Raw genomic sequence first — 25,753 nt, forward strand, 5'->3', positions numbered from 1 at the left:
TCAGGTCATGATCTCGCGGTCCGTGAGTTCAAGCCCCGCGTCGGGCTCCGTGCTGACAGCTCGGAGCCTGGAACCTGTTTCGGATTCTGTGTCTCCCTCTCTCTGACCCTCCCCCGTTCATGCTCTGTCTCTCTCTGTCTCAAAAATAAATAAACGTTAAAAAAATTTTTTTTTAAAGAAAACAAAAAAGGAGCAATCACATTAAAAATGTATTCCTTAGATCTTAATTATTTTAATTCTTGATTTTAAAAGGTTGCCAAGTAGATATAATGAAATGTTAATTTCCAAAGTTGTATCTTGTACAGTATTTTTGTAGAATGTAGAACATCTCAGGAAAGGGGGAAACCATGAATCAGGGCTAATTATTGGTAACTTTTTAAAACATAGCTCTAATTTTATGCCAAAGCTTATCTCTCATAGAAAGTTAAGTAGTTCAGATTGGCTTACATTATTTGCTGCTTTTCTTAAAATAATTTCCCAAATTTGTGTACTTTTTAAGGAAAAAAAGTAGTTGCTCTCCTAACAAATTCTTTCTGGCTTGCAAAAGGTCAAGTGTGAACTTTGTAATTAAGGTGGCTTTCCCTCAGAGTTTACACACTTGGAATCAAAAGAAACCAAGCTCCTCATTCCACTTATCCCCTTGCCTTTCCATATGTCATTTGAGGTCTCCCTTTGTCATTAAGCATGTAGGCCAGTTCCTGTGTCTGGCTGCATGTGACACAGCCAATGTAGTACAACGTTTGCTACGATGCCCCTTTGCTTAAATCTCATTCAGAAGTATATATAGTCACCAAAAGTCATGAAGGACTCTGTGGGGACACAGCTATGTATTATATACTACAATAAATGCATTGTAATAATTCTTTATAGTGGCTAGACATGAAGTAACTGCAGGCTCCAGCTGAAGTGGGGCAGGAAGCACAGAATCTAGGCCCCTGTCTTCATAGGAGAGACCCTCCTCGCTTTTGGTTTGGATCTCTGTGCCTTCAGTAAAAGCTATTTTCCTTCCTCCCCTCCCCAACTCCCCTCCAGCCCCCAGAAAAACATAAACATGGACATTTATTTTGCATGAAATTTCAGAGAAGCCACTGATGCATTGCAAAAACCATTGCTTTGGAGTCTAGTTTAATTTTTTGGACAGCCAGTATTTGCCTTTCCAAGGACAGCAGGTTTCTGCTGGATTTTCCCTGACCGACATGATAGGATCTAACAAGTTGTTCTTTTCCATGAGTTCCACAGCTGGTGCTAGTGACCTTCTTCTGGGCACATGTGCCCCTTTTGGGTTACACAGGATCCTTTATCAATATTCCTGTGAAACCAATCCAAATCAAGGAAATCTAAGGATGCTAATAGAACACTGCCCTTCAGTCCCATTTATAAAGGCTTTTTGTGTCTTTGTCTTTAGAGACTATAAAAGTAGAGGGCTAGTGTGGTCTTAAAATAGTGTTCTTCAGGCTAAATATGGAGTTCAGTGTATCCTTGCAGTTTGGCATGAATCAAGCCACAAATCAAGCCCATTACTGTCTTCGTTATCTAAGCTGGGGCCGTTTGTGGTGTGGGTTTCTTATTAACCAACTAGTTTTTTTCTTTTCAGTTTGGGACTAGAAAAAAGGATGACTTTTTCTACTTGTGAAAATGTATAGAAGTATCTTCCATTATCTGGATACTGATTCTCTGCTACCCTTTCCTCACCTTCTTCCCCTAATTTTCAGTCACTATCAGTAGAATTACACGTAAGAGTTTGCTGTATTCCCCCTCTGTTCTTTGAACCATAGAGAAATACACCCTGTGAGGTCTATATTTCAGAAAAGTACGTAAGATTAGTAAATAGGCATTTAAGAGAGGGGCTGCTTTGAGGTATCAGGTCCTAGTTCAGACTGTCTGCATTATGACAGGGATCTCAGTGAACCACGGAATGGGGGGGGGGGCATCCTTTCTTTGAAATGGGCATCAAGCCAGAGTTGCTACTTTTATAATCATTAGTCTATAAATCATCTAAACAAGGGGCTTATATTTATATTTGGAAAGTATCTGAGGCATTCTACAGTGCAGATTTTTGTCTTATTTTACTCTGTTTTCAACCATTGTTGTTTGATATAATCATGTAAAGATTCAAAATTTGGCAACTGTGGTCCTCATACTCTAGCATATAGTTTGGATCTAGTCCTAAAATAGAATTTTTGGACAGATTTCCAAACTGTGAATTAAAGACTTAGGCATTATAGGAATGCCTAGGTAGAGGGAGCTGAGTAGAGAGAGGTAATCCCCTGTGTGAACTTGAATTAATTTGTTGTTTTTATCTGTTTGTTCCTAAAGGTGAGCCCACCACTCCCCGGGCCATTTTGACAGGCCACGACTATGAGATCACTTGTGCTGCCGTTTGCGCTGAGCTAGGACTCGTGTTAAGTGGTTCCAAAGGTAAATCTGTGGCACCTTCATAAAGTCACGTGCGTTTTCTGGTGTCTTCTGGTAACGAATCGCCCAAGATGGATTTGGTACTTTTTTCTCTGAGCCATGGCACCCGTTATAGTAGCCATTAGCCACATAGGACTGTTTGACTAAAATGTGTAAGTTAACTAGATAAAGTTTAAAATTCAGTTTCTTGGTGGTATAAGCCACTTCTCAGGTGTTCACTATTCACGCATGACCAGTGGCTACTGTACTGAACAGCATAAATACAGAACATTGACGTCATTGCAGAAAATTGTATTTCACAGAAGTTCTTTGAAGAGGGAGGCAGGAACAAGGAACATCTTTGTCTATTTATTCTTCTGGACTCTGGGCTGGGTTTCATCTCACACATCAAGAGTTTTCATAGAAACTCTTGACCTAGTCTGTTTTAACTTCCAAATCTTAGAACTAGGCAGGAGCCAGGATGACATTGAGAATGGAGTGGAAAAGATACTTAAGTTGGTCTGCTTAGAGGTCTGCCCTTGCAGCATCATCATGTATTTAGGCCATAGATAGTAAGCGAGCCTTCAGAGAGCACACACAACAAATCAGGATCTGACCAGAAACCGAGTTGTTTCTAATTCATTGCTTATTCCATCTCTGAGGTTTACCTATCTCTGAGGATATGGACCTGAGCTGAGGTCTGAACACACAAAAAAGTACCGTAATCTTATGTCTTTGAAGGTTATCTGATGGGGATGCATTGAGCATTTGACTCACCTTATCTGCGTCTCAAACTATAATACTTAGTCTAGCTAACAAGACTTATTAAATATTCAAAGGGTTGTGTTTAAAAATTTAGTTGGTCAAAGCAATGAAATAATGATGGCAAGAATTCTATGCCTACTGGAGTTTTTCCTTTCTTATGCCCAGTAATTTCATATATCCTGAGCAAACAAGTTCTTAGACACTACATGATCCAAATTAGACATAGGGGTGACTGGCTGGCTCAGTCTGTAGAAATGTGACTCTTCATCTTGGGGTTCTGAGTTTGAACCCCACATTGGGTATTGAGATTACTTAAAAATAAAATCTTCAAACAAAATTAGACATATAAAATAAACCTATCATATTAAAGGTTATCCTTGTTTTTGCATGGTAGTGCAGAGTCATAAAAAATGACCATGCAGGCTGAAACCATGAAAAGTGATCATAAGAGCCAATGGCAAAATTTGTGGTTGTTCCATGGCTTTTAAAAATTTTTTGTCACAATATTAAAAATTCTCATATACAGTTATATGTGTATATATAGGCATGAGAAAAACAGTAAAACTCAGTACACTATAATTTAAAACATTAGAAACATTGAAAATTAAAGTATTTTCTTTTTGAAAAACTTAAAAAGAGTACTTGCATAGTGTTTGCCTCTTTCTCTTTGTATAATATAACTTAAGATAACAAGCAAGAATCTTGTCTTTGCCTCGACCAGTTGTCATGCTCCTTTCTAAGTTTGGGTAACTTTCCAACGTTTTATCTTCTGTGCATTCAACGTCATGAAACATCCCCTCGGGTTCCTTTATTTTTTTTAATGTTTGTTTATATATTTTGAGTGGGGGAAGGGCAGAGAAAGAGGGAGAGAGAGAATCCCAAGCAGGCTCCACAGTGTGCAGAACCTGACACGGGCTCTATCTCACAAACCATGAGATCATGACCTGAGCCGAAACCAAGTGTCAGATGCTCAAATGCTCAAATGACTGGGCCACCCAGGCCCCCCCCCCAACTTACACTGCCCCCGGCTAGGGTTCCTTTAAAGTGAACGTTTTTGCTGGCATCACTTCTGGGACATCATTTTTGTTACAACCCCTTTTCTAATCTATGTCAATAAGTTCTTCTTCACTAATTTCCTCAGCAGTGTCAACATTTCCAGAATCAGTTCTTTCTTCTGTAACCCTATTTATATTCAGTATAAAGTTCACGCTCAGGTTTATCACTTTTAATTTCCTTCGTGCAGTTTCACCTTTGTGGCCAGTGTTCTCTTTTGATTATCCATTTTTGTAAAATGTCACATGGGTTTATCACCAGAGATGAGGAAGCAGCACAACCACAACCACAGTTTGCTCCCTGTGCACGAATGGGTAACAGACGTGCAGTGACCACTCACTGACAGACTTTAAAGGAAATGATGTGCTTGGTCATTCAGGACGCACATCTGTTATTTACATAGTGATTTGTGGACTGAAGAGCTGGTCACAGACGTGAACTTTATGCCATCACTGTGAAAACTGAAGTTTGAACTGTGGTGCTGAGGGACTGGTGTCATTTAGAATGATAATGGACATTCACGAGTGCTGCCGCTGTGTGAAGCAGAGGCTGCTGGTATGTATTTATGCTGAGAACCCAGACAACTTACAAACTCCTGAGCGGTCAAGAGAAAGCCAAGAACCTTATTTTCAAAAGGCCATGCCCTTAGTAGTCCTGTGGGAAACAGAGATCACAAGTCCCCATAGGCATGAGTAACTTAGCCTGGAGATCAGCAGGCCTTATGCTCATTACTCCTCTTGTCTGACTCACATCTCTTAGAACATACTCATCACACAGGTGGTTTCAGTTACCTGCTCCTTCTTAGCTTTGCAGGTAACAGGCGCTCAATAAAAATACACTCTGAGATGTATGCACTCACCTGCAGCTCCCGTCCTCCTCAGGCAGCTCAGCCTGGAGGTCAGCCTGGGGGTTGGGAGTGGTTGGTGCCACCCACAGTGGGGGCAGCAGGCAAGTGCACTTGGTTGCAGAAGGATCTCCGTGTGAATTTATGTGTGTGGGTGGCAGGGGGTGGGGAAGCGGAGGATGGGTAAGTGGACCACCAGGGACGTTCTTTCATTGTGAAGTAGCAAGCAGTGGGAAGGCAGAAGGCTGACGCCTCCGGAAGCTGCCCTAATGAGCTCTCCCCACACTGGCCACAGGGCGGCCACTGCTGCTGGGGCCCCTGTGACACACAGGCAAAGCATCACAGTGAGCTCGACGGCAGCCTTTGTTTAATTGTGGCCCAGCCTTCCCGGAAGCTCCTCGAGGAATTGAAATTTGTCCTGTTCCTTTCTGAATGCCTCCTGTTTTTATCATCTCTTAGCATAAATCATTTCATAAAGTAACTTCCTGTCGCTTGGGGAAAAGTGAACTTGAATGTGTATGAGTTGGCTTTCTCCTCTCCCAAGTAGGAGGTGAGATCTGGCCAGCATGCAGAGGACATTTTGCGAAATAACATACGTAAGATAAATAATTTTTAAAGGCTTGCTACAAGCAGCCTTTTGATCCTGTTTGTGCTCAAGATTCATTTTCACATTTGTCATCCTTAAAAAAATTTTGCCTGTTGTTTCTCCTCTTTTCTCAGAAGGACCATGTCTCATACATTCCATGAATGGAGACTTGTTAAGGACTTTGGAGGGTCCTGAAAACTGCCTGAAACCAAAACTCATTCAGGCTTCAAGAGAGGGTCATTGTGTCATATTCTATGAAAATGGCTGCTTCTGTACATTCAGTGTGAATGGGAAACTCCAGGCCACTATGGAAACAGATGATAACATAAGGGTGAGTATGCTACGGACTTTGTCACCATTGTAGATTTTGACCTCCCAAGTGTGGCAGGTTTGCTAGAGAGACCTCTGTTTTAGTCACCGAAGGCCTCTTTCCACACCAAAAGAAAATCATCAGGTAGCACGTGCATGAGGCTTATGTATCTCACAGACCACAGCATGTCCTGCTGTGCTGATCGCATCGCTCAGAGAGCCCTGTGCAAGAGATCCCTCTGTGAAGCCCAAGGCGAGCCTTCAGCAGAGAGTTTTCTTACGGTTCTGTGAAGCCAACCTGGGTGGCTTTCCGTGGCCTTGTTTAGCTTTTTTTAGTCTAAGAAAGTTAACTGTACATGATTGTTGTTTGAGCATCAAAACTGCAGTGGTCCGGTAGACCACACCTAAAACTGGCTCCTCTTCACACCTGGATAGGCTGCCGGCGGGAGGGGTAGGGGATTAGGACTATTAGGATTAGTATCTCCTTTCAGACTTCTTTGTGAATAACAAGACCAGCACTTGCCAAGTTAAGGGAGTTGGCTTCCAATTAGGATGTGAGTTAGGCAGACATTTTTCCCCTTTGGATACACAAGGAAGGGTAATGTCAGTGGACCTTCTGGAGTCTTGCTTCATTTTCAGGACACGATTCCAAAAGTATTAGAGGTGGAAGGAAACACTGAGGACTGCTCTTTGGAGAGGCTATTTTTTCAAGGTTCTTCTTTTCTCACTCCCAACCTGCTGGTGCAGGTTAAAATAAAGTGAAGCTGAGGTATTCCTGTCATTTTCCGAGATGAGGTTGGAGGTATGTGTGACCTTGTACAGTGAGGGAACCTCAGACGTGTTGGGAATGCCTCTGCCCCTGAGTGTGGCTTTTTAGGCTGGCTCTGGACATTTTATTCGTTGCTCCTCCTGACCCGGGGCAGCTTAGATGACATAAATTCTCCCAGTTTCCCACATCTAGCCTGATCACCCCCTTCTCAAGTAAACAGATATGGGATCAGGAAGTATTAAGAAACAACAACCCTAACTATAGATTACGTAGATGAAATGAAGGTCACTTGCTGCTTCTATATCATAGCACTGAATTTTAATTCAGTCAATGTCCTCTCCTTTTCTCTGAGTTTTCTTCATTGTATTTTGACTGCCTCTACCACAAAAGCATGCACTCATACTCAGCTTTTATTTTTCCCTACTTTCCCATAATACTTCATTTAAACCAAGTACACATCAGAGGATTTTCCTTTCCTCTTTTCTTTACAATAATAATGTTGATAATCTGTCACTTTGAGTTACGATTATACTGTCAGCTACACTAATAAATCTGTAAAATAATTTGAAATCCCTTGCTAGCTAAAACAATATCTGTGGCATTTCAGTAAGTACGAAAGGCTCTGGGAAGTTCCTCGAGGCAGTAGGAAGGAGGCTTTCTGCAGACTGTTCATACACACATGCTTTTTCCTCTCTGCCCTGTAGCTATTGTTGTTTTTTTCCCCTGTAATATTTCCCACTGGATTTTAGGCTTAAACAATCCGTTGCCTTTTTCCCAGCACTCCTGCACTTTATCATACTAACGTGGAAGTGGCAACTGTGTGATTAAAACAAGCTTGCCTAAAATGGGCACTACCTGCCCATGGCTCCAGAGACTGACACTTTCACAGCTAACTGAGTTGGGGAGGGAAGGAGGGAGAGAGGGAAAGAGTAAGAGACATCACAGAGCAAAAATCTCCAGCTCCATCCTGCAGGCCCTGCAGTCTGAGCCTGTATCAGGAAAGGAGACCATGGAAACAAATTAGTCATCAGCTCAGACCAGAAATTAAGTTTCTTTGAAATACTGAGAAGCCTGCAGGCAGGCAGCCTGGGGAACCTCTGCACTAATCAAGGCTTCCCACCTGTTTTTATTTAGATGCCAGATTGTTCAGTGGCATTTGGTTAACATATCATAGCACATCAACTAGGCAGTGTTTAGATGTCTTAATGAGTAACTTAAATGAAGTGGGCAGCTTTTACAGAGCAGCAAAGTTATTTTACCCTAAACAAAGGACAGCCACCATTTCACCCACAGGAACTCATCTATTTTTTTTTCTGTGGAAGCTGTGTTTTAGGATGTGATCATGCCCAGCAGACCACTCTGGCTGTAGAAACCAGTTCAGCCGTGGCATTGTCCAAGGCACTCTGGATTGCAGAGGAGGATCTAAGCATGTCTCTGGGGCCCTCTTAAACTTGTTAGGCTCAACCCGGCCTGGGTACTGAGGGAGGCGTGTTAGAGTTAAGGACTATGTGAGGGCTGCTTTGAGTAGAAGACAGAGTGCCATTTAGTGAATGTTACCCTGACTCTTGCCTCCAGGGGAACTTGACAGGTTCCTCATGAGAAAGGCCAGCAAAATACTTTTTCACATTGGCAGGCCCCAGGCTCATTAAAATGTTTTGGATGCTGATAAATGTATAATCCTAAAAATCCAGGCTTTAAATTCCAGATAGACTAGGATTAGAGATTCTTTACTAGTACAAAGAGTTAAAGATTAATAGTTTTAATTTGTATTTTAATATAGCACTTATCCAGCAAAAAGCCTCAAGTATAAAACTCAAATGAACCACAACCATAAGGTTAATGGATTTTCATCAGCTGAATTTTAGAAGTAGAGCAAATAATTGTTTGTCCTAGTTTTTACTGCAGCTCCTGGATACCCCCTAGAGATCGCTATTTGTAAAGTGAATGGGGGGAAAGGATATTGATTTTTACTTATATTGAAAAATCTTACTATTTGTATTAAGATTTAGAGAATATTTCTTACATGTAACTATCTTCCACACGTGGGTTTTTATTTCTTAGATGTATTTTTGTATTCTTGAGAAGAAGCTACATTTAAGAGACCAGTAAAAGTTGGCATTTGCATAAATATGAATTGAATGCCTATGAAACGGCCCTTACTTTTCTATGATTTTTTTAAAAATTTGTCAAAGGGTAGGTTAAAGACTTAAGGCAACTATACTAAAACGGAGTGTAGGGCAGTGTAGATATGTTTTCAGAAGTTAGATTTTTTTTCCTTTTTGGCTTGTTTGCACCATTTGTATTCCCACTTCACTCTCCAGGTGGACACAGGATTACAGGTGTTTACACTTTTTCTGTAAAGGGATAAGTAATAAATACTTTAGGCTTTGCAGGCTCTATATTCTGTTAGTCACTTGCGAAAGTAGCCATAAACAAATGGGCGTGGTTATGTTCCAGTAACCCTTGTTTATGGGTACTGAAATTTGGAATTCATGTAATTTTCACATCATGAAATACCCTGTTGATTTTTCTTCAACCATTAAAAATGTAAAACGTCCTATAAAAACAAGCAGTGGTCCACATTTGGCCCAATTTACGGGATCGAAGAGCAAATTCCATGTGTGTACTTCCTGTTCAGTACTGGCAGGAAGCAGTCAGTCCTGAGGCAAGAAGAAAATGCTTCACCTGGGGTTTAATCACCCTGGAAGCTGTAGTTCTCTACCAACCTGTCTTCCTAACCTGCTATAAAAATCCAGCAGGCCCAGTGAAGGTACTACAACTGTTGGCCTTCTCCCGTGGGGCTGTAGCCCCAAAGGCAGCAGTGTTTTATTGGCGATATCAGGTCAGCTAGCACTGTCTGCATAGCCTTGGTACAAAATAGGCTTCTTAGCATGTCCACAGTACAAGTGGAGAGGTGCCATGAGGCTCCTCATTTTAGAGCACTGATTCTAGTCCACCACATACACCATCTAAATAGTATTCACAGAACTGGAGGATTTTGCCACCTCATCTTTAAAAATCAAAAATTAAAAACACAAAAACAAAACATCAGACATTGCCTAACTTTGTCCATTTGACTTTTGAAAAATGGCAGAAGTTTTCTGTAACTCATGATTTCCTAAAAACTCCTTAGGAACACATGCATACAATCTCTCCCTGCATTGCAGTGGCTTCGTGGTGTGGAAATTAAACGGGGTGGGAGGCGGAGTTCTCCTAGGACCACATCTCCACTGAATATTGCTGTGTCTCATAGGCCATCCAGCTGAGCCGAGATGGGCAGTACCTGCTCACAGGAGGAGACAATGGTGTGGTCATGGTCTGGCAGGTGTCTGACCTCAAGCACCTCTTCGCCTATCCGGGCTGTGACGCTGGAATCCGGGCCATGGCCCTGTCTTACGACCAGAGGTAACACTGAAATCATGGTCTACTGATGGTGATATTAAAAACTGGGGGGAATTTATTTAAATGGTCTGATGGATAGACTGGGTTATCGGGGTCACCATGGGTTGTGGGGGTCACCTGGGCAATCAAAAAATCCAGTAAATATTGGGGTTTCCAAGATACTTTTTAAAAAGCGTGATGTTTCTTTTTGATGGCATTGCCACTCTTAGACAAAGGCTGAATTCTCTAGTAATAGATAGGATTTAAGTAACAAAGGCTGTAATTATGTTGCCATAAAGCTTTTTATATTTCTTAGAGTACTTTTTCTTTAAAATAAAAACTAAAAACCGTAAACATGTAGAATATAAAAGGCCTGTATGTCCATGAGGATTTTGTGGAGAGATTTGCCTTATTTCCTAAAACCTTCTAAGTGGTAAATTTGGGGAATGTAATCTTTGGCATCTTGCTGCTTCTACACTCATTTAAGTTCTGATTTTTTTTATAGAGGTAACATATACATAAAATTTACCGTCATTTTTTTTGTGTACAATTCAGTGGCATTAAGTACATTCACACTGTTGTACAACTATGGCCACTGCCCATTTCCAGAAGTTTTTCATCATCCCAAACAGAAGCTCTGTCCCATTAAACACTAACTTCCCATTTTCCCTTCCAGAGCTCCAGCTCAATTCCAGTGTCTGTGAATTTGCTTCTTCTAGGTACTCTGTGTAAGGGGAATCATACAGTATTTGTCCTGTTGTAGCATGTTTCAGAACCTCATTCTTTAAGGCTGAATAGTATATGCCACTTTGTTTATGCATTCATCTGACATTTTGGGTGTTTTCACCTTTTGGCTAATGTGAATAATGTTGTGATGAATATTCGCATACAAATATCTGTTCAGATCCTTGTTTTCACTTCTCTGGGGTGGATACCCAGGAGTGGAATGGTTGAGTCACATAGTAATTCTATGTTTAACTTTGTGACAAACTGCCAAACTCTTCTCTACAGTGGCTGTACCATTTTACATTCCCACCAGCCACACACAAGGGTTCCAGTTTTTCCACATCTTCACCAACACAGGTTATATTTTGGTTGTGGATTTTTTAATAATAGCCATCCTAATAGGTGTGAAGTAGTCTCTTATTGTGGTTTTGATTTGCATTTCCCTAATAACTAGTGGTGTTGACTCTGCACTCTTAATAATGTCCTTTGATGTACAAGTTTTTAATTTTCAACTTTTTTTCCTGTTGTGAATGCTTTAGCAGTATCCAAGAAATTACTGCAAAATCCAATGTTATGAAGCTTTTCCTCTGTGAGTTTTATAGTTTTAACACTTATGTTTATTTAGCTTTTGATCCAGTTTGAATATCTGTATGACAGTAGATAAGGATCCAGTTTCATTCTTTTGCATGTGGGTATCAAGTTTTCCCAAAACCATTTGTTGAAAAGACTGTCCTTTCTCCCACTGGATTGTCTTGACACCCTGTTAAAAATCAGTTGACCATACATGTCAGAGTTGATTTGTGGGTTCTTCATGCTAGTTGTCTATATGTTATGTCAGTATCAGACTGTTTTGGTTACTGTAGCTTTGTGGGAAGTTTTGAAAATCATGAAATATAAAACATCTGATTTTGTTCTTTTTTTCAAGAATGTTTTTTGGCTATTTTGGGGTGCCTTGAGAATCCATTATGAATTTTGCAAAAAAAAATGGATTTTGATAGGGATTGGGTTGACTCTCTTGATTGCTTAGGCTAGCATTATCACTTTAATAATATTAAATCTTCCAGTCCATTAACACAGATGTCTTTACATTTATATTCCTTTCAGCGATATTTTGTGGTTTATAGTGTACAAGTCTTTTGCCTCCTGCATTAAATTATTCTTGAATATTTTATTCAGTTTTGTTGCTATTGTAAATAGAATTGTTAATTTCCTTTTCAGATTTTTCATTGTTCATGTACAGAAATGCAACTTATTTTTATGTGTTGATTTTATATCTTGCAACTTTGTTGCATTTGTTAACTTTTTGTGGAATCCTTAGGATTTCCTAAATATAAGATCTTGTCATCTGTAATAGAAATAATTTTACTTCTTCCTTTCCGATTTAGATGATTTTTATTTCTTTGCCTTGCTGGTACTTCCAGTACCATATTGAACCAGTAAAAGTGATTAGCTGTGTCTTGTTTTTGATCACAAAAGATTTGAGTCTTCACCATGAAGTATGATGTTAGGTGTTTTTCATAAATGTCCTTTATTGTGTTTGTCCCTTCCTTTTTTTTCCTAGTTTTTTTTTTTTTTTTACTATAAAAGGATGTTGAATTTTGTCAAATGCCTCTTGTGCATCAATTGAGATGATTATGTAGTTTTTGTTAATTCTATTAATGTAGTAGATTAATTTTTCTGTGTTGAACCATCCTTGCATTCCAGGAATCAATCCATCTTGGTCGTATCTAATCCTTTAAATATGTGCCTGTATTAGGTTTGCTAGCATTTATTGAAGATTTTTGTCAGTATTCATAAGGCATATTGGTCTGTAAGTTTTGTTTCTTGTAGCATCTTTCTCTGACTTTCGTATCAGGGTAATGCTGGCCTCATTGAATGACTTAGGAAGTGTTCTCTCCTCTCCTCTCCAGATTTTAGAAGAGTAAGAGTTAAATATTTGGTAGAATTCACCATTGAAGCATCTAGTCCAGGGCTCTTCTTTATTGGGAGGCTTTTGATTACTGACTCAGTCTCCTTAGTACTTGTAAGTCTATTCAGGTTGTCTATTTTTTCATGATTTGGTTTTGGTATAGTGTGTGTTTTTAAGAATTTTTCCAATTCACGGGCACCTGGCTGGCTCAGTTGGTGGAGTATGCAACTCTTGATCTTGGGGTTGTGAGTTCAGGCCCCACACTGGGTATAGAGATTACTTAAAATCTTTTTTTTCATTTCCATTTCAATTTGTTTGTATATAATTGTCCCTAGTATTCTCTTATAATCCTCTTTTATTTCTGTAAAGTTGGAAGTAATAGATCTATGATTGTAGTAATTTGAGTCCTTTTTTCTTAATCTAGCTCAAAGTTTGTCAATTCTATTAATCTTTTTAAAGAACCAGGTTTTCGTTTTCTTGCTTTTTCCCATGTTTTTCTATCCTTTTATCTCCACTCTAATCTTTATAATCTCCTTCCTTCCATTAGCTTTGTGTTTAGTTTTCTCTTTTTCATGTTCCTCGAAGTATAGTATTAGGTTACTGATAGAGATCTTCTTTTTTAAATTCTGTATCTACAGCTATAAATTTCCCTCTTAGCATTGCATTAACTTTTGGTTTATTGTGTTTGTTTTCATTTTTCTAAGTGTTTTCTAATTTCTGTTAAGATTTCAACTCATTGGTTAATTTCTATGTGAATTTTCCAGTTTTCCTTCTGTTACTGATTTCTACTTCAGTTCTGTTGTGATTGGAAAAGATACTTTGTATGATTTTTAAATTTAAGACTAGTTTTGTGGCCTAACATGGTTCATCCTGGAGAATGTTCCGTGCACACTTGAGAAAAATGTCTATTCTGCTGTTGTTGGGTGTTTGACATATGTATTAGGTCCACTTAGTTTTTCTCCCCCCCTTATAATTTAAGTAACTTCTACACCCAACACGGGGCATAAACTCATGACCCCAAGACCAAGAGTCGTGTGCTCTAAAATCCCCTTGGATTTTAGTATTCTTTAGGTCCTCTTCTTTCTGGTCGTTCTACCCATTATTGAAAGTGGGGTATGGAAGGCTCCAACTCAATTGTTGTAGAACTGCTTATTTTTCCCTTCAGTTCTTTCAGTTTTGGCTCCCTATCTCTTGGGGGCTCAGATATTTGGTGTATTAAGTGTCTACAGATACTGTTTTTACAAATTGAAGTTTTGTGGCAATCCTGTGTTAGGTAAATACATCACTGCCATTTTTCCAACAGCATTTACCCAGTTCATGTTTCTGTCACATTTTGGTAATGCTCCCATTTTAAACGTTCTCCTTACATTTGTTATGGTGATCTGTGATTACAACTTGCAAAAAGCTCAGATAATGGTTAGCGATTTTTAGCAGTATTTTTCATGTATATACACTATTGTTTTTATACATGCTGTTGTACACTTTAATAGACTACAGTATAGGGGCACCTGAAGTCGGTTAAGCATCTGACTTCAGCTCGGGTCATGATCTCACGGTTGGTGAGTTTGAGCCCCGCGTCGGGCTCTGTGCTGACAGCTCAGAGCCTGGAGCCTGCCTTGGATTCTGTGTCTCCCTGTCTCTCTGCCCCACCCCACTCACGCTCTCTCAAAAATAAAACATACACATTTTTTAAAAATAGAAATAGACTACAGTGTAAATGTAAACATAACTTTTACATGCACTGGGAAACCAAAAACTCATTTGACTTGCTTTATTGCAGTTGTCTAGAACACAGTGTCTCCAAGGTATGCCTGCAATTGCTATATCTTCTTGATAAGTTGACCTTTTAATTGATGTAGTATCTTTGTCTCATAACAGATGTTGACTGATAGCCTATTTTGTCTGATATTAGTATAACCACTCCAGCTCTCATTAATGTATGCATGGAATATTTTCTTCTATCCTGTCACTTTCAACCTTTTTGTGTATTTAAAGTGAGTCTCTTGTAGACAGCCTATAGTTTGATCTTTTTTTTTTTTAATCCATTCTGCCAGTCTCCTTTGATGGGAGAGTTCAGTGCCTTTATAATTAAAGTAATTACTGATAAGTTTTCTGTATGTCTTAGAGCATTTTTTTGTCTTTCATTCCCTCATTACTGCCTTCTTTTGTTTGGTGTTTTGGTAGTGGCATATTTTAATTTCTAATTTTGATATGAGACAGTAGGAAGGATATTGAAAATGACTTCTAAAGACTGGTTCTAACCAGACCATTCAGAGGAAGATCTAATAGGCTCCCTCTAAACCATTCATCTTAGTGAGGCACCTGGGTGGTTCAGTCAGTTAAGCATCCAACTTGGGCTCAGGTTGTAATCTCCTGGTTCATGAGGTCAAGCCCACATCGGGCTCTCTGCTGTCAGTGCAGAGCCTGCTTCGGATCCTGTGTACCCTGCCCCCTCTCTGCCCCTCCCCAGCTCACGTTCGATTTCTCTCAAAAGTTAAATATTAAAATTAAACAGTCTTAGGGCTCTCCGTGTTCTCCCTGCACTACCTTCTCAGGGACGGGGAGCAAGCAGTGATAGCTCCTGTCCTCAGTGCTCATCTCAGTGAGTTCACGGTTTTAAGAGGACTAAGCCCCTACCCAGATCTTCTGCAGAACATGGCCTGGCCCAAATTACAGTCAACACACTGCTTTCTCACTCTTCATTGCCTTTGTACCTGTTAGAGAGCTCTCCATCACTTAACTATGTGCTTCCTCCTCCACCAGCAATTACGTTTCAGTTTCTTTTGGTTCTGATACCTCATATAAAAGATAGGAGAAAGATACAGCAGAGGAACAGAGTCAGTGGTCCTGTACTAGCATCATATGGTGACAGATGGTAGCTCCACTTGTGAGCATGGTAATACAGTTGTGGAATGATGATGTACGTCTGAAACTAATGGATCGTCGTGTGTCAACTATGCTTCCATTTTATATATGTAAAAATAAACATCAGGGCTCACTAGCCAGCCCCACATTAGAAATTATCAAGTCCAGGTTTTAGTGACTTGTCATTTTGATCATCACAAAACATACCTTAATTCTCACAAATTGTTAGGTTTCACTGCCATCTTCTGTATTTACCTTGTAGATTTGGGGAGGGCGGTTATCTCTTTAGTAACAGATCCCTAGGGAAAAAATAGGTTTGTAAACCCCTCCTTCTCTCTGCTTCTCCCAGGTGCATCATTTCTGGCATGGCCTCAGGAAGCATCGTTCTGTTTTACAACGACTTTAACCGGTGGCATCACGAATACCAAACCCGCTACTGACGGTGACAGCTTTATCCACCCCGCCCTCAGCCAAGGCAGGGAAAGGAATGGGCAGCATCTTTCTCTTAGAAATAGTTATCACATCTGAATGTAACTTAAATTTGCTCGAAGCAGCAAAATATTTTTTAAAGTTAATTGCTATTTTTGTAGACTTTGCTTGACTTTTTTGGGGGGGAATAGCAAAGCAGAAAATTGGCTGCTGGGTTCTGTAGTTTAAAAAAAATCTATATTTTTAGTCATAATGAGAAGTCTATTTTCACCAATTATGGAAACATATCCAGTGGAGCAAGTAAACCCACTTATTCTAGCTATATTATGAAAATCACTTCCCCTTTATCTGTAATCTTGAGAAATACATGATTTTAAGAAATAGGGTAATGGGTATAGGGAATTTTATGCTGTACTTTGGGTCCTGTATTTTTCCAAGCAATTGTGCTTCTTCAGCACTGAAATTTCTGGGATTTACATAGTAATGTTTAAATTATGGTAAATGTAATTTAAAGCATCTCAGTGAATTATTTCTATCAATATTATTCTTCAGGCATGCTTTAGATCTAGAAAATTATGGTTTGGGGGAGGCTATTTTGTGTGTTTAACAAAAAGGATCTCATGTTCTAGCAAGTGTGAAGTATTTACAATGTTTTTTATTTACAATTTTTTCCCGATACGTCATCTTCATAGTACACCAAAATGACAGGATGGGAATGCTCATGGGCTCACAACTTTTGCTTTTCTTCTGAAGTAAACGCAGGTACCAAAGCTCACCCCTAAGGTTTGACCGTGCCCACTCACTGAGGCAGAGCCATCAGCGAGAGCTCCCCTCCCCCACCCCAGTCTGAGCGCAGAGGCCACCAGGTGCTGTATTAAGCAACACCCATTTCACCTTCTATTTGTTACTGAATATCTTCACCTTCCTTTGAGTAGCAATTTGTACCGAGAAACATGTTATTCTGGTGTATAATTCTACTTTTCTAGTAGATTGACGTGTGGAATATTGTGAAAAATATTTGAGAAAAGGTCTGTATCGCATAAATAAATTCTTTGTAAGTTGTGAACTTTGAGTTGAAACCGACATTCCATCTCTATTTCCCTTGCAGCTTACCTAAAGGGGTCCCTTCCTATTTCCCAACACTCAGCTCTTCGCTAAAAGCAGAGATTTGGAATGGAACAACTCAGTTTGACAGAAAAAATAAAATGGCATTTGTAATTGAATTTTTGGAAAATACTATCTTTTCACTTCTACTTTAAAACAAGGATAATTCTTTGCAAAAAAAAAACAAAACCAAAAACTGGTTCAGCCCCAGGTTTTGAACCATAACCAATAAGAGACACTGTTGAATGAAAACAGGAACATGGGCCTTCTTTGGCTCCCTCTTACCAAGACTTCGCTGATGAAAACACTAGATCTATATCTAAGATTCACCACTGTTTTATAAACCATTAAGAAAGAAAGAAACAAAAGTCAAATGTGAGTACATCATAGGTCAAAGAAATATGCAAGTTACAGGTAAATTAATTAAGCATCCTCACTGCCATTACCCTCTGATATTATACTTTAGAAACTTCAGAGAAAATGGTAGGAGAAAATCAGGAACACCTAAGTCCTTATGCCAAGCATTTGATACCTCAACTACCCTATTTTTATAAGCTTAAAGCAAAGTGAATAAAGCAGCTTCCTCTTGGAATCTAAGAGGAAAATTGGTGCCTCCACTGCCTATACTGCTTTTAAAACTTACAACTCTGGAAAAGTAACAGAAACACAAAGTAATACAGAAGCATGGCAACATGTATCACTTCTGTGTTCCTTTACTCAAACCTAGTTCATGTCAACATAAGGGTTGCTTAATGACAGAATCTGTTTACCATATTTGGATTTATTCAGCATTCACCTACTTTATCCAGTATTAACTACTTTTTAAAGAAACCATTACACTCCAAATAAATTTAAACCAATTAGGAGAAAAAGTCAAAGTTGAGGTGGTTTGCGATGAAAGTGGATGCCCTACAACAGACAGGAAGCGTGGTAAGACATTCCGTACATTGACGTGGTTCAAAGTGTGGGGTGTTCAGTTTACATACGGTGATTTACAGCTCCTTTTAAAGTGCACTGCCTCAAGAAATTCAGATTTTCCTCCCTGATAGTATTGATTCTTACCGAAAAGTCACCAATCAAGTCCTTGAGGCTCTGTAATTTAAGAAATAGCACTAGGTCTCTGAGAGAAAGTGTACGGGCTTAGCGAATATAGGACATGAAAACTTGACAAGCACAGATACATGCTGATGAATGACTCACTCTTAGATGAGAATCTTATCCCCCAGAGTACACCAGACATCCATAAATAAATCTCATTAATTCAATAAAAAGGAATGATCTTGCCCCCTGAAATGACATCACACTTTAGTTCTACTTAGCATATAGGACATGAAGATTCAAAGTACCCTGCACAGGAACCCCAAGAAGCTGCATGTAGGACGTGAGGTAACCTGGAACCTGGGCTCCCCTTTTCCGTTCAGATCCGACAGCAGAGCCCAGGGGCCTGACCATGCACACCTGGTGCCATGTGGCCCCCTCCTCCACCATGCTGGCAGATGGGGTGTGGGTCAAGTTTGCAGGCGATGGCTGGGAATCCCAGGAACAGCCAGACAGCACATCCACTTTGTACTCTTTTCAGCAACTAGAGTTCAATTAAGTTAGCATACGACAGATCTACCAAGATAGGAATTTTAGGAGAGAGATTTTTCACTAGGTATCTGTGACATGTTTTTCCTGGATATGATTTCAAGAGCTCCTGGCCATACAAATCACAGGCCTGGTTTGGTCCTCCTTACTGCATCAGTCCTGCCCCTGCTCCACCCCCCATCACTATGAAAGAACACAGCAGACCAAGGATACAGAATCCTTCTGCAACGACACAGTATGAAGGATCCCACCACTGAGCTTGGTGGAGAAGGTCTGCCGGTTTCTCGTATGCGTTATAGATCGTGGAGTAGCAGCCAGCCCCCCAGCCTCACGCCATCATGTGACATCACATTAGGACAAAGCATGTTCACAAATAAAAGAGGAGGAGGACAGGACGTAAATCCCGAAATCTGCACAAAGCATGTGTATCGGCAAATATGCCAGGGCCCCAAACTTGGCTATTCTGCCCCACTGCTGGGCAAAGAGTTTTCTACTTCAGTTAGGAGAGCTACCAGCCTAGCTACTCCCCCTTGTTTGTAGCATAAGGAAGCTGGGAAGTTTCACAACTTCCTAAACTAAAAAATGGAAGGAAAAGACCATAATAATAGCAAACCAATAAAATAACAAAATACAAAAAACATTTGTTACATTTCCTTTTGTCTCTCCTCTTTCCTCTCAGATGTGTGGGAAAATCCTCATTTATATTTTTCTTTCACACTGAAGAGTTGAATCCATCTTGCACTTTTTGGTCCCTCAAAATCATAAGATCACTATTTACAAAAATCTAAGCCTATTATTAATGACACTGATACATCACTCCCAGCCCTCCCTCCTACGAACCAAAAATTCAAATTGTTCAAACCAAGGGACGTGTTTTTAATGAAACTGAGCGTGGTTTGGTCTTTCAGCAAGCTGTCTTCCAGAGACAGACTATCCAACAAGGGAAGACAGCCATCCACAAATGTTCCTATGAATTCTGAGACCTCAGCAGTCATATGCTAGAAACATGAAAAGAATTACTTTTCTGTCTCAAGTTAAGGAATATCTTTCCTTGCCAAAACCAAGGTGGGGGGCAGGGCAGCTGGGCAGGCTTGTAATTTCCTCATACCTGGCAGGAAGCAACTGGCTGCTTTGCAGCTTTGGACTTGGGACAATTTGAAAGACATTCCCCAGACTCGACTTCATCCTTGGCACAGACAGGTGCCCAAGCCTCAGAACCCACCAAACTCGGCCCACAGGGTTGAAATCATCCTGAGCACACAAATGAAAGAGGTTTGGGAAAGGGAAGAGCAGGAGCAAAATGCCTGTGTACCAAATACACCCTTTCCTTCCCCTCAGCTGTTCAATGAGAACAACCCCTTCCCACAGCTAACTGCCTTTGAGTTCAAGGCCGTAGGTTTTACCATAAGGTAGCCCTCTTAAAATCTACTGGCCAAAGGGGCACCTGTTCAGTGTCCAACTCTTGATCTCAGATCAGGTCACCATCTCCCAGCTCATGAGTTTGAGCGCCATGTCAGGCTCTGCACTGACAGCATGGAGCCTGCTTAGGATTCTCTCCCCCCCCCCCCGCCCCTCCCCCACTCACACAGGCTCTCAAGCAAACTTAAAAAAAAAAATCCACTGGCTAAGACTAAGCTAGATTGCATGTATCAGCTTCCTTCTGGAAAAACTACTCTTTCCTCATCTAACAGAACTCACCCCCCCTGCTTGTGATAACCTGTCAGGCCTGCTCAGTTTTCTACCACTTTGCCAGGTGTCTCTGCTAGACCATCCCACCTCTGCCTATGACACAGATGTCCCAGGTAAAGCATCTCTGAGCACCTAGAGGACAGCCCATTCGTAAGGATAGCTTCCTGGGGAACCGAGAGGCGCAAGTCCCAGCTCCAGCATGCCTGGATGAGCTCCTGGTCCTTCTGAGTTTCCTTACTGGTGGAATGTGGACATTAATATCTCTAACAGATGTGGTGTGGCTCAAATGATACAGGATGAAATACTCTGTACACTATAAACTTTTCTGGTGGTTCTTATTTAGCAGCTAAGCATTTTCAAGGACTGGCTTGTCACTCCTTCAGAAAGCAGCTAATTCTGTCACTGGACTGCCCTTTGGCTAGAGTCTTAGACTCTGCACTCACATCTGGCCCTTTGTAACTCCTGCCTGCTAACCTTGGACCACCATCCCTGCTATGGAACAGTTCTTCATTCAGCTCAAGACATCTACCAGATGTGCCTCTGGTCCCCCCTACCAACCACCGTATGGTGTTTCCCACCAGTCCCTGGCTGCCAGGGCTATGGTCCTCCTCACTTCTCTGGCTGCCCTCTTCCAGGTGATCATTGTTTTATGGGCACCACCACACACCAGGAGGCCTTCACAACAGACCTACACACACACACACACACACACACACACACACACACACACACACACGAGGGCTCGGCTCATGCTGCCCACAATTTGCACAGACTTCTCACAACACAGTTTAAGGTTCTGACATTTCAGCAGCTCTGTCGGCACCTAATGAATGGTGACCACTGAAGTTCTCCGCTCTCGGGTCTTTCCCATGAAGTCGTGGACATCAAGGCCTCAGGCAACAGAATGGCAGGGGCTTCATGCTCTGATTTCACGCCACAGGTTCGGATCAGTGTTCTCACCTGCTGAGAGAATTTGAAATCCAGCCCATCCCACTTAAAACATGGATAAGCATTCTTTCTAGATGGTTGTTCACATCATATGCAAAAACAAAACAAAAAAAGAACAGGAACAAAGACCGAGAGTTGTCTGGGGCTTTTCTCTCGAGCGGCACGATCCAGTGTGGCCGGTGGAGCCACATGGGCTGTGAAACACTCAACAGGTGCCAGGTCCAAACCAAGATGTGCTGTGCCTGTCAACACACACTAGATTTCAAAGATTAAAAAAAAAAAATCTCAAAGATTTTTTTTTTTTTACTTTGGTTACATGTGGAAATAATACTGTAGACACACTAGGTTAAATAAAATATACTACAAAATTAATTTCACCCATTCCTTTTTAATGTGGCACCAGAAAATGTTAAATGAGGCAGCTTACACTGTGTTTCCAGGGGGCAGCGCTGCTCCAGAGGTCTTTCCCCACCAACATCATTAGCTCCCTTTCTCGTCCCGTATGGTCTGCTCTCAACGATCTTATTTTCAAATTCACATTTCACAGTTGTATCCATGAAAATATTCTGGAAGCTTTACCGAATGTTTTTAATCCATGTATTCCATATACTTCCATAACACAGCAACCTTTTTGAAGAGAGAGACATGCACTCCCTGACCCCTGGGCAGTTGCTGAGCCCAGCAGGCACCCCATGGTGGCTTCAGCAGGTCACCACTTCCCTTTTTCTACCCCTTCACAGGTCAAATCCTTTAGACACAGATCCCCTGCTGGAGTAAGGGAATGAACATCAAACAAGTACATGCCATTCTCACTGTGCAGGAACAGAGGAACCTAGCAATTACATCCCTGTATTTAATTTGGACTCTCAGAACAGAAGAAGAGCTCAACAAATGTTTTCTAAACACATGGGCAAATGAACAGTTTGCTTGTGGTGTCAGGGCCTTTATTTAGGATCATTACTTAGATGACCATTCACACCCGGGCCTTGATTTGTCCCCGTGGGACAGGGTTCCTCCAAAGAGCACAGCTTTGGAGATGGAAGAACCTAAAACTGCACGGTGACTCTGTCTCCCACCAATTCTGTGACTTGCGTTGTTACGGTCAACGGCTTGGTTTGCCCCTTCGCTGCCATTCATCGTTTCTCCAGGTGTTTGTGGGATTCATGTAATTACAGGAGAGCTGCTAGGCTGTGCTGCCCCACCTGCTCATGCTACTTCGTGTCTCTAGGCCATCCTCCCCCACCATGTCCCAGGCCATCCGAGGGTGACACAGAGGATGGGAGCACGTGCTGTCCAGAAGACACTCCGTCTTATCACCAGTGACCAGCACTTCCCTGGCAAATACTTGAAGTGGTCAGCAAATGCCTTTTAACCTCGTTCCAGAGAGGGACCCCGATTTCAGGCTCTGATCACTGCCAGAGGCCATGCTCCATCACTATTTCCATGTTCTCTTTCCTTTACATTAGCTCTTCTCTTTCATTAACAAAAATATCTCCACTGGGAGCCATGAAAAAGCTTGCTCTTTAACTCATTAGCGAGGCCAGAGACAAGCAAAATGTTCTAGACCTATACGTTACAGCTTTTTTGAAACTGCCCTCCTCCTGAAGCCTATACCTGCTGCCTTTGTAGGCCCAGGAGGCAAAATCTGCATTTTGTAACCAGCCGCTGGATTGAATCATGGGTCAGCACCAGCCCAGGGAGAAGGGCCAGTCAGATAGTCTCATTCCTTCAGCAATGTGAATTAAGAGATCCAGAGTGGAAGCAGATGGTCTCAAGGCCTGGAGTTGGACAGCCTTGAGAAGTTGGGGACAGAGCAGCACCGGGCTACATCAGAGGTACAGGCAAGCAGGAGTTATGAGAGAACAGAACCAAGAGCCAAATGCACCCAGAGCAGCAGAGACAAGAGAATGCACAGTCTCGGAGTCAGAGACAGTGACAAACAGAAGGAGACTCGGGAACAGCTGCCCTGCTTCCTATTTCCTGTGAAGCCTGACCTTCCTGCCATTGGCTCCATAAGATTCCTCTGCCATACATTAACAATCCCTATTTATTCCTGAGCTTTTGTTGCAGGTGTGTGCACCTGTTAGCAAATACACTTTGACCAAGATGCATTTTCATGTGTTCTTCCCAAGCATCATTCTCCCTCCCCACTCCTCACCCAAAACTTCATAAAAGGACATGGAACCTAGGCCAAGGAAGTGTGCTTTGATCACACATCCTTTGCAAAACAACACCACACAATCCTTTGCCCACCCCCATCACTTTTTTCCTCAAGAAGGGTTTATTGCAGGTTGGGTACACTTATAAGAGGCAAAAGTCTAACAATGAGAATGAACTACAGGGCCCCCCAGTTTAGAAGATGAGCAGGTAAAACAAATACATTGATTATGTACAATTATTACAAAGGGCAGGGTAGTGGGGGAAAAAAGGAAAAACTGCCAGCAGCCTTCCAGAAGGTTAATAACAGAGGATGTTTGTGGAGCACCTTCCTGCCCCGGTCCTGACTGTGCCTCGGGCTATGTTTCCTCAGTTGTTTCCGGCCAGCTCCAGATGACAAGCAGATGATGAAAGAGACTGCGGTGGCTAGTCAGATGCCTAGTTTACCGTGCTCTGCTAGAAGCCGGCTTGCTGAGAAGAAACCACTTGGCCCGGAGGGGGGGGGGGGGGGGGTGCCGCATGCGCCACGCCTTTCATGAAAAAGCCCAAAGGACGACTCCATTAACGTCTCCTAATACATATGTGGGAAGAGTTGGGGGAGAGCACACTGTCTAGGGAAGAAAGTGACATTCCCCTGTGGTATGTATACAAATAAATATCCAGTGTTGTCTTAGGTGAGCCCAGCGCCCCAGGCTAACGGTGGACTGCTTCCTCGGGCACCTGGAACCACTTTTCAAAGTCTGAATTAGTGTCCGATGACCAGACTGTCCTCTCGGGTGCTCACTTCTTCCATCAGAACGCCAGTCCTCCGAACCCCCTTGGCAGAGGAAGGTGCTACGCCACCTCTCACAGGACACCCACAAAGGGACAAATGCAGTTCTAAATTGTTCGTAAGAAAAAAAGGAACGCTCCGAGTTTACTTAAATAGGGAGAGAGCTTGATTCATCCAAAGTGTTTCTATAAAAATGCATTAAATCCCAGATAAAAGTTGCACATTCTCCTGGTGGCACTGCAAAAATGTCCACTGAACTGAAAACAATTTAAAACGAGCTGCTCCGAATATCTGTCACGGCAGCTAACACTGCATAGGACACCTCCAGGAACCGGCGGGCAGAGCCCAGATTATGAAAAGAAGCAAATCCCTGGCATCGAGCTCCTGGATCCTGGCAGCCCTCAGAGGTGCCAGCAAACTTCCCAACAGCAGTCAGCAGAGAAAGGCTCTTCAACGAGAGGGCCTCGGCCCAACAAGAGGGGCTTTCCAGCCGCAGTGGGCTCCAGCCTGTCCGCCCGGGGTCAGTCGCGGTGGCGGCGCCAGGTCCCTGCCCGCTCGCAGCTTTCGGCAGCAGGAGGACAAGGGGGTGTGGGAGACTCTGGAGGGGCGGGGGCCAGGTCTGCCGGTGCGGACACGGGGGGCTCCTCAGCTGAGGGACGGACTGGAGAGGTCGGCTCCATCCCCGGTCGGCTGCTGCCCTGACAGTGCTTGCTGCAGAAAATCTGCCCCTCCTTATCTAGAGCCGTGTTCTAAGGAGAAACCAGTGGAGAAACAACACATTAGCCCAGCCCGGGCTTGGGTCATAGCTACCACGACAGGAGCGCACAAGAGCATGCACAGGGCTCAGAAACAGAAGAGGAGAAATAACATCGAGTTTCTCTTCCAATAGAAGCCTAAGAGAAAAGCAACGGCTGAGGATACCTTCTCCCCAACCCCCCAGGCGGTCAGCCACAGTTGGCCCCTGCTCCTGGCTCAGTGTCAGCTGGCCCTGGATGGCAGCCTGAGGCAATTATTTTCTGGCTCTGAGCTTGCCTAAGTTCTGAGTGCTTCTTCTCATGCCCAGATCTGGAGCCCAGAAGAATCCTGTGACAATGAGCAAACCCTACAAGAACACTAGGGCTTTGACAGCTTTTCTAAGGCAAGTTCTTCATCACAGGTTGAAAAGTTACTCAGATGTCATATAAATAAGTAATCCCTTTACAACCCAAGTGTCTGCATAATCTACAAAAGTCCTGCAATCTGATCGTGCACCATTACCCCTTTTGACATCCTGCATGGTCACCTGACCTGCTCTCTGGTCTTTCTGGACAGTTTTATCTTGTTATACCCCAAGTTTGTTTTTTTAAGTAAGCTCCATGCCCAACATGGGGCTTGAACTCATGACCCTGAGATCGAGTCACGTGTTTTACCCAATAAGCCAGCCAGGTGCTTCACCCCTGAAGTTTTTAATCTGCTCAGCTCTTCAA

The 25,753-nt window shown here is 42.1% G+C and overlaps 2 protein-coding genes across 17 annotated transcripts in view; one reads left to right on the forward strand and one right to left on the reverse strand.

Annotated features, from left to right (window-relative positions):
• The window catches only part of LRBA (LPS responsive beige-like anchor protein), a 772,859-nt gene extending 755,606 nt beyond the window's left edge, over positions 1-17,253 (forward strand). For 8 of the 9 annotated variants that reach the window (XM_027067081.2, XM_027067078.2, XM_027067096.2 and 5 more), the window contains 4 exons: positions 2,317-2,418; positions 5,777-5,973; positions 9,974-10,125; positions 15,951-17,253. In XM_027067081.2, the coding sequence (XP_026922882.1) occupies positions 2,317-2,418; positions 5,777-5,973; positions 9,974-10,125; positions 15,951-16,041 (542 nt within the window). In that variant the 3' untranslated portion in view covers positions 16,042-17,253. The remainder of the gene's footprint in view (positions 1-2,316; positions 2,419-5,776; positions 5,974-9,973; positions 10,126-15,950) is intronic. The other variant, XM_027067090.2, reaches the window with a different exon arrangement.
• A 5,225-nt stretch (positions 17,254-22,478) lies between these two features.
• Positions 22,479-25,753, reverse strand: part of DCLK2 (doublecortin like kinase 2) — a 152,701-nt gene continuing 149,426 nt past the window's right edge. For 4 of the 8 annotated variants that reach the window (XM_027067051.2, XM_027067041.2, XM_027067031.2 and 1 more), the window contains one exon: positions 22,479-25,036. In XM_027067051.2, coding sequence (XP_026922852.2) covers positions 24,809-25,036 — 228 coding nt within the window. In that variant the 3' untranslated portion in view covers positions 22,479-24,808. The remainder of the gene's footprint in view (positions 25,037-25,753) is intronic. The other 4 variants (XR_003423064.2, XR_003423063.2, XM_027067056.2 and 1 more) reach the window with 3 other exon arrangements.

This window comes from Acinonyx jubatus, chromosome B1 (genome assembly GCF_027475565.1).
Source record: "Acinonyx jubatus isolate Ajub_Pintada_27869175 chromosome B1, VMU_Ajub_asm_v1.0, whole genome shotgun sequence".
In the NCBI taxonomy this organism is placed as follows: Eukaryota; Metazoa; Chordata; class Mammalia; order Carnivora; family Felidae; genus Acinonyx; species Acinonyx jubatus.